Below are 14911 nucleotides of genomic sequence, written 5' to 3' on the forward strand. Positions count from 1 at the left end.
AAGTTTCTGGTCGGGGGTTTTGTCTTTACTTGACCCGAGGATTGTCGTCTCCTTGATTGGGTTCATGCGGTCTCTTGTTGTCTGGCCTTAGTAAAGGTGAAACGTCCTTTCTTGGGGTTAGAGTTTTTTCCATATTGATGTATTTCTTAGCTCGAGTTAGGAGGTCAGTTACTGACTTTGGGGGGGTTTTTGACAAAGACATCTTGAATGCTTCGCATCTTATAGCGTATGTCAAAGCTAAGACCGCAGCTGTAATATGTAGATCGGGAATCTGAAGTCTTTCTTTATTGAATCTAGTCATGAAATTGCGTAATGTTTCATTAGGTCCCTGGCGCATCTGCATAAGTGATGCCACTGTTTTCCTAATTCGCTTGCTGCTTGCGAAGAAAGCGGAGAATTTATCAACCAAGTCTGCGAATGAGGAGATAGAGTTTGGCTCTAATGTGGAGAACCAATCTCTAGCTGTGCTCGTAAGAGTTTGAGGGAAGGCTTTGCACATTACAGCGTCAGGTGCGACCTGTAGGTTCATGATATCGGTATATATATTGAGGTGGTTGATAGGGTCAGTGGTCCCATCATATTCCTTTATCCTGGGATACTTGAACCTATCCGGAAGGGGGTAGGACAGTACTTCAGGAGTAAAAGGAGTGCTAGGGGTAAAGCCTGTTGTCCCCTTTGATTTCTGTGCTAGGCTCGCAGCAATACCTTCTTGGATGATTCTGGCAAGCTCCCCTGACTCTATCGTTACTGCCCTTGATGCTGCGGTCATAGGAAGTACACCCGAGGTTCCAACACCATCATCAAGGATGTTTTGTGGAGCTGGAGCTTGAGCAGCTGCCATAAGATCGCAATCCGGTGTTGGTGAATGTGATGGGTGTAAGTTTCTTTGGCTTAATAACTGAGTCAATGTGGTAACTTGTTGGCGGAGCTCTTCAAAAGCTCCGGTGGTAATGACAATCGGTGGCGGTGCTGCCATCTCTGATGATTCCTCTTGAGGGATAGGATGATCTCCAGGGGGAGAATTTGGAGCGGATGAGCTTGCTGGTGGAAGACCTGATCATGTATTCACCATGGCTTTTGGTAGCACTTCCCACGGATGGCGCCAATGATGCTACCAAAAAATATCACCTAAAAGATCTCGAGCTTGATGGTCCAACTTCACTTTGATGAACACAATCGGTCTGTGAATACCTGCAACAAAGGCAACGAGGTGTGTGCTCGTCGCCTCTCCGATGCTTAAGTCAGATAGGGAATTTAGTACGTGAGGCTATAAACTGAAGATAATGAAAACGTACCTTGATGTTGAGCCTTCACCAAGTATTTATAGGTGTTGGTGGGGGAGCTGTAGAAGGATTCTATTATTGAAAGAGTCCTTTTCCCTTAGGACTAGGTGTCGGAGTTTGGTTAGAAGTATATTATTAAAGTTCTAATCAGGGAAGGAGAAGACTTAGGTGGGGTCTATTTTTTTTTTTTTTTGGAGATTAAGTCGGTGGGCAACATCGGATAAGAGGAAACCCTGACCTCAAACCGGCGTAACACACTAAGATTAACTCAGGAGTCTTAGGTCGAGGTCGAGCATCGTGGGCAAATTCAGGTCTAGTTCGGGGTTACCAATCCGGAATCATCACAATACATTATAATGCTCGTCACTTTCTATATGAGAATGGGAAACATGACGAAGCAGCAATAGAACAGGAAACCATTGAAGAAGTAGAAGACAAGAAGCATGAAAAAGATAGAGCAAGATATCAAGAAAGTTGGACAGAACGAAGATGAAGGGACGGGAGGTGAAGAGGACGAAATAAATGAGCACGAACATGAGAAATCGGATGTAGAAATTGATAGAGGTGGAATTTATAGACGAAGGGAAGTCAGGACATGAGGGTGATGAGAACAGCGCAGAAGAAAAATATTCTGAAGAGAATAATGGTGAAATGGAGAAAGGTTCTTTGGAGGACAGTGATCATGATGGAGATGATCATTGTGCACATGAAGCACGCGAGGAAAATTACAAAGCTGACGATGCTTCTAGTGCTGTGGCACATGATAATCAAGTCGTCGATCTTGAAAAGGAGAATGGAAGCTTTGAAAACATGAAGGAGCGGCCCAAAACCAACATTTTAGAAAGGGAAAATAAGGAGAACGATGGTGAGGGAATCAATTTAGGTGACAAAATATCAGATTTAGAGGTGAATGATGGGGATGTGGCTAAAAGTGACAACCAATGAGGCAGAGGAGAATCTGAAAAAAAATTCTGAGAGCAGCTCACTTTTAAATACAACATTGACTGAAGGGACAATTGATCATAGAGAAACAAGCAACAATTTGTCAGAGGTGAGAATGGAGAGTCGTGATCCGTCCTTGCTGAATGGAACCGAGAGCAAGTTTAAATTAAATCATGGTCAGATAGGGTCCGGTGAGGGTACAACATCAGGGGAGGCCAATAATTCCACTTCAGATGAGGATAATAATCATGTTGATTCTAATTCAACAATACTTGTCAAAAATAAAGACTCGGAATCAACCTCGGGAGAGTTCTCCAATTCATCTAATAGTTTAGAGTCATCTGTATCAAAAAATATCAGATTGAAGTCATCTGTAGAAGCAGGAAATAACATTGAATCTTTAACAGAAAAGAATGATGCTACTGGGGTTGAGAAATCAGATACCTATGGTGGAACGGATGAATTCTCTGACCAGACTTCTGAGGAAGTTCAACATGATCCTATCATTTCATCTGATCCATCCAATTCCTTGGACGAGAAAGATGTCTGCACTGATCTTGAAACCCTCCCGGATATACAAACTACAGGAACTAGCATCGAAGATGCTGCAACAGAAAGAAGTTAATGAAGTTTTCTCTCTTTTCCTTTTGCAAATGTGGTGTTCGTTCTTGTGAATACCAATCACTGTCTTGAAAATACAATTTCGACTTTGCTGTAAAACGTAGTCAAGGGTACGTTCTTTAAGGTTTTAATCTGTATAATCGATATCTTTTTTCTTTTTCCGTCGGAGTTTTGCTTCCTTGTTCTCTCCTTGTTCTTTCCTTGATCTAAAGTTTGTTCCCTAGAGATGGGAACTGAGTGCATATTCTAATTTTATACTACCAAGTTCTACAGATTCCCCACAAGTTCGTTAAGAGTTTATAGGATCGTACCACCAATGGTTGAAAAAGCAAAGCAAGTTAGTTTAGGGCTTAGCTATATGTCTCTTGTCCGATTGGTTCTATCACTATGCAAAGAAACAGACAGTTCATAAGCAGAATTCTCAGTGATACTCTGTTTGATTCAATCTAGTGTGGACGTTGTGCCCTAGCCATGAACCACCCCACTTAGAAAAGCGAATAAAAACATACCAAGCTAAAAGGTGGAAAATAGATTGACTCAAGAAGAACAATTCAATCTGATTACTTTCAAATTTTTGTTGGGTGTCCCTCGTCAACAAGACATTCTTCTTTAGTGCCTTGTGGCGTTGTAGTTCGGTCTGGCTTCGAGAACACCGTATTGCCTTAACTTTAGCGTCAGCCTCTCTAGCTCAACATTCCATTTGAGACGAAAGAGCTCGATGACTTCTGTTTTCTCTGAGCTCCGACCTCAGCTCGAGGTCATCGGTTTAATGTCGGTGATACCTTGACTAGCCACTTCAAATAGGCCAAGTGCAACGTTACAGAAACCAATGTTTTTATTTTTGTACCAATAACCAGAAACTTCGAATTCCATTCTATCAGCAAAGAACTCAATTACACGGATAACAAAAAAACACACACACCTGCTAAAAACTGTACACTCGAACAAAATACAGCTAGAAATTGCAGATCAAAGAATCAAATCCCGAATGCAGCCACACGAAATGATGCAGCACAAATAGCATTATTCGAGATTGAATTGTCTCAGTTCTTTCTTGAGTTTCTGAGAGAATAATCAACAAGCATCCATGCTTAGATCAATGGCAGCAGCCAATGCCAAAAAAGCTGCTGCATCCTCCATTCACGTAACGTGCTGCTTCCCAACTTACACTTCTGGCCGGTTGCATTTCCCTTCGCCCTCAAATGTAGCTGACATGACAAAGCCTCTGTAGAACATATATGCCCAAGATCCAGATCCTGTCGTTGATCTGAATTCTGATCCAGAACTGGACCCTGAACTAAGATCAAAGCAACTATTAGGACTATTCATTGGGGTTGAACCAGTGGTTACACCAATGCTGAATTTTCCACCATTTTTTGTACTAATAGTCGAATTGGCTAGTGGTCTATTGTCTATGCCGCCCTCGGAGATGAGTTCAAAGTGGTAGCCGAGGACATCAATGCCATTGCCTTCCTGCCAGGCCTCAAGCCGCCCCCAAGGCTTCCAAGTGCTGTGGCAGTGCCGAAGAATGAGCCATGCCCCTGGATTTGAGCCTAGCTAATCAGTATGAATATTAGTAATCTGGCGTTGAGACATAAGCGTAGTGTATGATTAGACTCTAATGGGTCCAACAGAATTGCTCGTGCATTGGAAGATGTAACATATGAGATCCCCTTTTATACACCAGATTATACAAAAATCAAAATTTTCCCTTATCTATAAAGACTTGATTATTGATCAAAATCAAGTTAAGAAAAAGTTCCAAGAATTCAAATCAATAACAAAACAATTGACCTGCAGCATCTCAAATTCCTCTACCCTGAATTCCTGAGCCTGAAATTGCAAGTAAAAACGGACTGCTTAACATTCCCATTGACCTGAAAAACTTTTGGACTACACTCTGGCTCCTCATCAAACTTGAACACAAATCTTGGATCAGGTTCAATCCTGACGATTTTTCATGTCATAATCCTCAAAGTTTCATTAATTAACACATCTTGTATATGATAACAGTTTTATGTCCAAAAATCTATCAAAATGACGTTAAACAACTTATTTTTTCATCATGTTTTTAAAAAATAAATAAATAAAAATTGCCAAAAAAATATTTATAAGGCCAATTGCAGGTAGAAAAATAGCAGTAACTGTGCTGCTTATGTCTTTTCGTAAATCTCGTTTGCCTGATTTCGGGTGATCGTTTTTAGCGTAAAAATAAAATCCAACCTTATTTTTTAAAACATACCCTTCAACCACAGGGACTTTCGGATCACACACAACCCGATGAAATTGGATTAATGTTTTCTCTACAAATTAAAAAAGAAAAACAACAATCCCAGAATGAATAAAACCAAACATAAATCTTGTTATATTAGTACTATATTACAGCTTGAAATTTGCAACAAGAAATTGGATCAAAAACGTAAAATTAACCCAAGAAACTAATACACTAATTTGAAATTCGTTTTATTACATCAATCAATTCTCGTATTAACAAGAACCTAAATTTATCTTTCTAAAGATAATACAAAAAATTGATACCTAAGATAATCAATCAAACAAACGAGGAATGTGCTTTCTTGTCCAAATTCTTCATCAATTCCTCCAATGCCGCATTGTACCTCTCAAGTTCCTCCAGTTCAAGTCCGTCCACCTTCTCAGCCCACCAGAACCCGCCACCGTCAATCACCCTGTTCTCCGCCTCCGACTCCTTACAAATCCCAGAATAATCCTTCCCATGGTCTGGTGTTTTTCCAGTGTTTTCCACAGAACCAACAGGACTTCCGTTCTCAAAACGATCGATTACGGAATCCACGTTGTTGTGCCCGAAAGCATAGAAACGTTTTCCGGCTACCGATTGTACAATAATAGCGATTTCGGCGCCAGTCAGAACACAAAGTTCCCTCGCTTTCTTGAAGAGTCCGACTCGGCGTTTAGAAAAAGTCACCTGCCGGTTGCTCAACCTCTCAATTTTCTTCATATCAATTTTCCTTCTACCCAGAGTTTTCTTCTTCATCACGGCGTCACTTTCCTTATTCATCACCATCTTACAAACAAGAGAGAGAATAAGTCTGACAGAATGTTAGAGTGATTCTGAAACTCGGGTGGAGAGACTGGTTTTATAGAGGGTTATGGTGTTCTGACCGTTGGGGGGTGTGAAGGGTTGACTGTTCAAATTATTTCCTAACTAACTTCATTGGTATGTCTTGATAAAATCCATGTAAAAGGATTCTCTAAGAATATATCAAACCGCTATGATTCCGCTCTTGAAGTGACTTTCAAATCGTTAATAATATTGTATAACTATAAACAACATAGGTGTTTGACATGAAATTTTTATCTTATTTTAGAATAGATATATTTAAAATAATAAACATTTTTAACATTATTTTATTAATATTAAATTAACTCTTATCTAATAAAAGAAATATAGTTGTTTATTTAAGAAAGACATCGGAAATTAACATTACAATTTTTAATAAATCATTTCTACAAGTTAAATAATTACAAAAGAATCATTTATTACATTTTTCAAGTTTTTCAAATGATAGACCCACCGAACCACGGTCAAGCACTCAATATTCCATCTTCCCATCTTAGGAGAATTGACACCAATTTCTAGTATATGGTCACACCTACAATGCAAAAATATTTGAGCGAATATTCAACTAGTAACAGTACATGTGAACATGTATACGGTTTACAATAATTTTCTCTTTATGGAATCATCCTCGAAGTTCACACATTAATGTCTAACTATCTCAAAATATTTATCATTTTAATCTTTTGGCATGAATCTCATTACAGTGATCATATAAGCTTACGAACAACAACATGCGTGCCTTCCAATGCCTATGGAACCTTTGTTGTCCATCGAGATTGTCACGTGCTAAGCTCCTATTTGGCAATCATTATTTTAAAATTCTTTATTCTACATGTTCATTTTCAATCACATTTACACAATAAAATATTTTACACATAAATAAAAAACTTGTCTACTTTTTAATCACACATTTTCTTAAAAAAGTCTATTCAAAACTTTGTTTTCTCCATTAATGATTGTCAAACAGTAGCTAAAATAGATACCTTAGACTCAAAAAAGTATTATCATTTAATTATCTTCAAATCATAAATGCAGAACAGCAATTAAACTTTTCTTTAAACTAATAAAGATTTATCACTTTTGTATGAAAAGAATTTGTAGAATTTTTCTGTACTTAATAAAGCATAAGAAAATTAAATTAAATGTTTTTATTTCAAAACGAAGTCAAATTTGAATGTGTCAGTAGTAACTAAGTTTGTCTCACCACAAGTAGTCGACTCTAATAATCTTGCATTCATCATCCGAAAAGTAGGAAGGGATGACATGGAATAAACTGACACTCAATAAACAAACATCATGCATATGATGCATGCTTATGATATACATATATACGACTTTAAAAGGCACATTAGAACAATGTGGTCAGTCACATGAAGTTGGTTCTTGTTATCTTGTAAGTTGCACAGAGTTTGAGATGGCCGAGAATTGTAACACCTGAGAACGATCATCTCATCGCTGATTTGTATGTCAGAAAGTTTAAATTCTTTAGGCCAAATGCCAAAACCTTAAATCATAAGGTTTCATGGTCTTGTGTCTCTTCAACTTGCTATTAGTCAGCTGAGATTTACTAACACTAAAAGAGATCACTGATAAAACATAAAATTCTCCAGTAAAAATCCGGCTGTTACTAAACTAATCTACCGATAAATTTGAGGCATTTTACCTATGGAATTGTAGATCAAGCTTGCATCATTCTACAGATTACAAAAACCAGAGAAATTCGCAATGCAGTGAAGGGGGGAACAAAATGGAATCTGTCCAACGTACATCATCTAAACACGTTTACTTTTTCTTATTCAAGAGAATCATATCAAGTACAAAAATAAGCATTAATTGAAGAATTTTCTGAAAATTAATTGGCCTCTAAATAATGCCTTTACAATAGTTGCTGCAGAAAGCGAGTGCTGTCCAAAATGTAATGGAGCGCTAGCTAATTTTACACCAATTGGGTAAATTTTGTTTTACTATCAAATTTCCAAGACTAGACACCACACAGCAATTAGTATTCGAAAACTTGAGAGAGAGGCAGCTGAAAGTGTTATTTACAGCAAACATAAGTTGCCGAAGGATGAGGATTGAGGGTGTCACACCAAATCAATTCCGTGACCAAATGCACAAAATATCGACATATCTATTATACGGAGCCTTTCTGGCAACTATAAATAAGAGGATGTCATGGTAGAAACCTCATTAGCAATAATCAACTGCCTGAACTTTGAATTTGACTTAGAATATTTTCCATCTTCATAGTAGCCTGCTGAGTGACTTAATAAGCAATTTCAAATTCTGCCTTGTAACTTCATCACCAGTAAATCCTAATATATCTGAACTTATACTCTGCAAATGTTGAGTGACATCAAGAGGAAACAATTACCAGCGGCCATTAGAATAAAGAGATATAGGATGAATGAGTAAAAGAAGTGTAGAATCAGAATTGAAGCATTGCGAAGACAACCCACCTCAAAGTTCTTCAAAGTGAAAATGGGGGTATATATAGACTTCTGAATTAATTCTGTGTTCTCAGGAGTCATAACGGAAGAATGCACCCTTCTGTAGAGTTTTACATATAAAACCGTGTGAGCCAATAGCCATTTAATATATGCTTCTAAGACCAAAGTACATTAGTTCTCCCCGATCAAATTAGAAAGTCTAATTTTTGTCATCCGCATATTAGGAATACATTTATCATATTAGAAAACTAAACAGAACCAAAGATATTATCCATAATTATCAGCAAACTACAAGCTGACCAATGGATGCATCCAATGAACATCAACGACACCCTTTTAGTCACTGGGCCAGGCTGGACACATCCACAAACGAAAAGCTTGGTTTCTTCAATAGAATGGAAGAATTAAAGCATTACGAAGACGCTTCAAAAATCAGACATTTTATATACTACATTTTGAGTATGTTTCAACTTCTACATGATTTTCAGAAACTTAGCTGAACTATTCCAAGATTCAACATATGTTTGACCATAAAAACGCGTACACATGCAAACATGCAGCAACAGAATGGAGGAGACAAAGCACCCAAAACCTTGAATTAGTTCGCTGACGCCAAAATTGACTACTGGAGTACTCTACCTTAAATCCTCAGAAGCCTGTGTAATGCTTTTGGTTAAATTTTCAACTTCCTTCAGCAAACCACTATCGTGAACTTCTGCCAGTAAAGGTTGAATATCTTCAGCCATGGCTTTGATCTGAGACATCACTGCATCAATAACAGAATTTTGCTTGAGAATATATTATCTTCTATGGCAGCAATAAAAATTATACCAAAAAAGGAAGCAAGAAGAACATGTATGCAAAATGACCATACTATGCAGGGTTATTTTCCATCTGTTGCACTCTAATTTGCAACCGGTCTCTACAGAAAAGCAAGAAATACAACACTAACAACATTCCACCACTAAAATTTTATAGTGACTGTTGGGTTTTTAATACCCAATAAATCCCGAGCTATGATGTTAACGTGGGTTAATATTATTTCATAGGCATAGACCGATGAATGAAATAAGTCCAACAACCAAGTCCATGAGCTACACCCGGCTCAATTGTTTTTCTTATGGATGGCTTGAATCTTGGCCCGTTTACCCCTTTAATGGCCCAACTTAAAGCCTAACCCTAGAGTATATATATGAATATAACCCTAGCCTCTTTGATATGATGATTGTGTGATTTTGAGAGAAGAAACTAGTGAATCCCGGCTTCCCCCCTTTTGTGTGAGAAAAAGGTGTCCAGAAGTGTCCAAAACGCTTGTATAACGTGTGCAATTGGTAGTTCTTTCATAGTATACCTTTGTGGTGTCTTCTCCTAGCCTTTGTGACCATAAATCATCATCCCTTCTTGTCCTACGTGGGTAAGATTGTATAGCAACAAAGGTGAATCAATTGGTTGTGGTTTGGAGTCGTTTGGATTGGTTGTTGGTAGAGAAAGGTACGTTGGACTGAGCCTGGAAAACCACCATTTGAAGATCCTTTTGAGAGAGCTTCCGCAACAATTGGTATCAGAGCTTCAAGGTGAAGGTTTTGGCTCGTGAAATCTACCAGAAATCGTCAAGAAAATTGGCAGAAACGCAGCAGAAATCAGATCGAAGAAGCTATCCAAAAATTGTTAAAATCAGTCTCCGTTTTTTGTGCTTTCTGATCAATCCAGAAGGAGTTTGGGGAAACGGAGACCACTGACGTGATGTGCAGGAGGAGAAAAACCCTGCAGGCCGGCTCGTGTTGGACGACGGCTGCACGTGTGGTGGCGCGTGAGGCCCACGCGCAGAGAAGAGAGGCCGCGCGTGAGACTGAATTTGGATACGGTCTCTTCAGGCAGTTTGTTCCTCATATTATTTCTGACATTTTTCGTGTTGGAAGTTTTTTGTTTCAGGGTACACAGAAGAATCTGGACAGTGTTGTTCTTTGGGCGTTCGGGACTCGATCGTGATTTTTTGGTTGCTGCAGTTTTCAGAGACTTTAGGACGAATAGTGGTGGTCCTAAAGTGATAAATTCGCAACTCTCATAATTTACGGACTCAGATAGTCCGCTCTGGTATATTGGCTTAACTTAGTTTTAAATTTCAGCATTAGCAGATCATCGTGTGGGGTGATCGTTAGGATTGGGGGTTGCCATTGCTTGTGCTAGAAAATTTAGGAATTATTTGCTCTGTTTTTTGAAGTGTTGAGTTTTGATTGCAAGTTGGTAGTTGATTTTGTGCTTTACCTGTCATATAGTCACTGTGTGAGGCTTGTTGCGTGGAAATTCGAACTTTTGTTTACATACCTTCGTGTTGCATTGATTTTCCTGTTAGAACACCTGGACTTGACCCGTTCGAATATTCCCTTGATCTAAGATTGTGAATCTTACGGAACCCTGGAAATCTAGAACGGTGTATATTGCGGCCGTAGGATAACTTTTTGTGACCTATCTGTACTTTTGGTTGTTCTAGTTTTTTTTTTAAATGTCTTCACGCTTTGAAGTTGGAATTTTTAATGGGAAAGGGGATTTTTCAATTTGGCAACAAAAGATGAAGGGTATTTTGGTCCAACAAAAAGTTTCAAAGGCCATAGATGGCAAATTTCCTGCAAATTTAACAGATGTAGAAAAAGAAGAGTATGATGAACTTGCATACACTTCAATTATTTTACACCTATCTGATACTGTTTTGAAAAAAGTAGGAAAACTGGATTCTACAAAACAACTTTGGGAAAAGTTGGAGGACTTATATTTGCTTAAGTCAACTCTTAATAAATTGTACTTGCTTGAACGATTTTTCAACTTTAAAATGGATCCTTCAAAGGATCTTGATGATAATCTGGATGTCTTTAACAAATTAGTTCAAGACATCGTTAACTGTGATGAAGAGGTATCTGAAACGTATAAGGCTATTATCCTGCTTAATTCCATGCTCGACTCATATAGGGAAGTTAAGAATGCAATTAAGTATGGTAGGGATACCTTAACACCCGAGATTGTCATAGACTCACTTAGGAGTAAGGAGATGGAGATTAAGGCTAAAAAAGAGGATAAGAGGAGTGGCGATGAAGTTTAAGCAAATGAATTTGGGTAGAACTCAAGACGGTAGTGATTCGAGTAGTGACTCGAGTGACGAGGGTAGTAAGAAGAAGGGCAAGGGACGAGACAAGTCTAGTGGTAAAAGGTGTTACAGTTGTGGTAAGTCTGGACACTTTATTAGGGACTGTCCCAAGAAGAAAGATAAGCTGAAGGGAAAGATGAGAGGTGAGACGAATTTGGTTGAGGGGTCGAGTTATGACCCCAGTGAGGTTTATTGAGTGTAAACCTAGTCACTGCATATGCATCTGTGTGTGATCCTTTCTGCATGTGTGTGATTGTCTAAATTTTGTTGCGTAATTATTTGCTACATCTCAATGTGTTTGATATGTGCATTTGCATGAATTTGAGACATTAGGATTACTTGGTGTAATTGCTTGCATGCATAGTGGGTTAGGATGCATTAGCAGTGTGCTGTGTATCTTTTGGTGAGGTGGAGTATAGATGCCTAAGGGTACATGGTGGTTTGTACCAAGGGATGTAGAGTGTGACATTTGGATCACGAGTGGAGATGTGATCAAATGTCTAGGATCCTTTATCTGGAAAGAGACCCTGATCAGGTGGAGTGTGAGAGAGACACTTCTATCACTTCTGTTAGGTGGAGACCCATTATCCACGTAGGTTGGGAGAAGTGATGTGAAGATAGAGGATTATTCGGTGGACTTAGGATCTATTGTGACTCACCAGTTAGACATGAGTTGTGTGATCTGTCTAGTGAGCGTGGTAGGCGATGAGAGGAGATATGTGTTCTCGAGATGTGAGCAACACGGAATGTGATAGGATAAGTGTGATGAGATCTTTTCTTAGGGTCATTTATGTATGTGTTGCATATGTGGTTGACCGTGGTTTGATTGACTTGGTGTTAATCTATGGTTCTATGTGAACATGTTTCTGAAAAAATCTGTGTGTGTTATCCTATAGTATATCGTCATCGCATGTGTATTTGCTCTTGATTGTTTACCGTTAAATATTTACTTCTACTTGGGTGTTTTTTGACCTTAGCCCCAGTGAGTACATGGAGCAGGTATGGTATGTGTTTCAAGTTGGAAACACGAGGTAAGGTCTGTGACCCAATTTTATTGGCTACCTTGATTATGCAAGTGTTAATTGTGTGTTTTGATTGCTTGCAGATTTATTGGGCATCAAGGTGGAGATTTGTTGGGTTTTTAATACCCAATAAATCTCGGGCTATGATGTTAACGTGGGTTAATATTATTTCATAGGCATAGGCCGATGAATGAAATAAGTCCAACAACCAAGTCCATGAGCTACACCCGGCCCAATTGTTTTCCTTATGGATGGCTTGAATCTTAGCCCGTTTACCCCTTTAATGGCTCAACTTAAAGCCTAACCCTAGAGTATATATATGAATATAACCCTAACCTCTTTGATAGTGACTAATAGCAAAACTGACCAGCCTCGCAGCCAAAATCAGAGCAGTTGCATTGATAGGACACTATCCAACTCAATATACCATATGCAAGAAAAGGCTGAGGGCAGGAAAAGAAATTGCCAAAGCAGAAAATCAACAAACACATGGGTGGCTAATAGAAATGGTTGAAGTGGTTGTTACAGAACATATGATAAATACAGGAAGTAAGGGAAAGGGGGGGGGGGTTTGAAGAAGTCTGTGGGAGAGTTTAGACCTCTCGGAAGTCCAATTATCTTTTCATCATGTATTTCATTGCTTTAATAGAAAAGTTACTGTTAGGAAATTAGACCGCTACTAATTCCGTCAGGATCAGTGGGACGCAAAATAATTTGAATTGAGAAGAAATAAATGTAGCAAAAATAATAAGTGCAAGTGACAAAGGAATTTACGTGGTTCGGCAATCGTGCCTACGTCCACAAACCCACACCAATTCTTTTACTGTATCAACAAGAGAATAAAAGGAATACAACAAATACACTCTCTGTATTTTATTTGCCTACGCAAAGACAATCTCTCAATTTTCTCTCGTTAATTTTCTACACAAACGAAAGCCTAACTGCTTCTCACTTTGTGTTTTGCTCACTATCTCTCGTGTTTTCACTCTACACGATTTTCTTGCACTTCTCTTTTGCTCTCGTTTTGGCACACTACTTTCCTCCTACTTTGGCTCCAATTTATAGGAAAAATTTCACCTTCCTCATTAAATGCATATCCATCCATTTTCAACAAAATTGGCTCTCATAAATGCATGGCAAGAAACTTCTTCCAAGAAATGGTTTTCAACTTTTCCATTCACATTCTTTTTCAACATTTGCTGCCATGCTTTTGAGGAAATGTGTCTGCCACCATTGAAATTGTAAAGCCTAACATTTAGGCTCCATATTTTTCAACAGTTACCTAGCTTATGGATTAGCTTCCTGGCTTTAATTTCATTTTATCTTTTCACTATTATATCGGTGTAGCAATAAAATCCACAGTCTCGTTGCATCATTGAATCCTGTTTCCATTCATAACTATTCTATTTCCTCATGTTCGATAGCCAATTGATACAGGAACTTAACATTTGGTATCAGAGCATTGATCCTAGGGCCAATGGAAGCAAATTTCAGCAAACAATTGGAGGAGAGATGGAGCTCGATCTTCAATCGGTTGGAGAAGATAATAATGCAAAGGGAAGGAGATCACGATGAAGATTCGGAGCTGGATGCACAAGGTAGACTGAAAATACCAATGTTCTACAGTGAAAACACAAAATGGTGGGTGTTGGAGGTGGAGAAGATTCTCTCCAGAAATCAGTTATCAGGAAGCAGAGAAATAGAGGCTGTCATAGCGTGTTTTGGCGACGAAGCATGGGATTCGTTTCAGCAGGTCGATTGACAAAGGCCAGTGAAAACTTGGGGAGAATTGAAGGGTTTGATGATTGCATTTGGTTTGTCTCAAAAGGTCACAAACTGGAAGCTCCTTCCACCTCAACAAGAAGGCACCATCAAAGAGGATGATGAGCTGTTGATTTCTCCTCCGTCGGAGGTTTTTGAATCTAGCTCGCTGCTGCAAAACACATCGGAGAAGATGGAGATGACGCCTAACAAAAGGAGAGAAGATTATGTCGAGTTGCCTTGGATATTATACTGGTGCTAATTGCTCGACTAAATAAATCTGTTCACTTCAAAAAGCTGAAACGTCCCTTCTCTGCGATGACCATGGTAGTAGTACTTACAAGGGAAAGTGTGTGTTTGTATGAAGAATTGAGCAAACTGCAACAGCTTCCACCTTGAGAACAAGGTGGATTTCGGGGGGCGAGTAATGATAGGACACCATCCAACTCAATATACCTTATGCAAGAAAAGGCTGAGGGCAGGAAAGGAAATTGCCGAAGGAGAAAATCAACAAACACATGGGTGGCTAACAGAAATGTTTGAAGTGGTTGTTACAGAACATATTATAAATACGAGAAGCAGGGGAAAAGAGG

At 38.8% G+C, this 14911-nt stretch overlaps 3 protein-coding genes and 1 pseudogene across 3 annotated transcripts in view; 1 reads left to right on the forward strand and 3 right to left on the reverse strand.

Moving 5' to 3' along the window:
* The first annotated feature begins 1744 nt into the window (after positions 1 to 1744).
* Positions 1745 to 2314, forward strand: LOC111390841. The gene has a single exon (XM_023015961.1). It carries the CDS (start codon positions 1935 to 1937, stop codon positions 2226 to 2228), a length of 294 nt encoding a protein of 97 aa, XP_022871729.1. The 5' UTR covers positions 1745 to 1934; the 3' UTR covers positions 2229 to 2314.
* A 1555-nt stretch (positions 2315 to 3869) lies between these two features.
* Positions 3870 to 5201, reverse strand: LOC111380416 (annotated as a pseudogene).
* Positions 5202 to 5248: 47 nt separating this feature from the next.
* LOC111391950 (agamous-like MADS-box protein AGL62) lies at positions 5249 to 5953 on the reverse strand. Its single transcript, XM_023017237.1, has one exon. The coding sequence runs from the start codon at positions 5887 to 5889 to the stop codon at positions 5398 to 5400; it is 492 nt and encodes a 163-aa protein (XP_022873005.1). The 5' UTR covers positions 5890 to 5953; the 3' UTR covers positions 5249 to 5397.
* A 1776-nt stretch (positions 5954 to 7729) lies between these two features.
* The window catches only part of LOC111390843 (protein TRIGALACTOSYLDIACYLGLYCEROL 2, chloroplastic-like), a 7652-nt gene continuing 470 nt past the window's right edge, over positions 7730 to 14911 (reverse strand). Inside the window, exons 2-3 of the mRNA XM_023015973.1 lie at positions 9036 to 9162; positions 7730 to 8496 (exon numbers count right to left, since the gene is read on the reverse strand). Of these exons, the coding sequence (XP_022871741.1) occupies positions 8277 to 8496; positions 9036 to 9162 (347 nt within the window). The 3' untranslated portion in view covers positions 7730 to 8276. The remainder of the gene's footprint in view (positions 8497 to 9035; positions 9163 to 14911) is intronic.

This window comes from Olea europaea, chromosome 3 (assembly GCF_002742605.1).
Source record: "Olea europaea var. sylvestris chromosome 3, O_europaea_v1, whole genome shotgun sequence".
Classification (NCBI taxonomy): Eukaryota; Viridiplantae; Streptophyta; class Magnoliopsida; order Lamiales; family Oleaceae; genus Olea; species Olea europaea.

Bases quoted from the DNA above. Each gene is read 5' to 3' on its own strand.
- LOC111390841 (XM_023015961.1), top strand. From the start codon at position 1,935: ATGGAGAAAGGTTCTTTGGAGGACAGTGATCATGATGGAGATGATCAT.
- LOC111391950 (XM_023017237.1), bottom strand. From the start codon at position 5,889: ATGGTGATGAATAAGGAAAGTGACGCCGTGATGAAGAAGAAAACTCTG.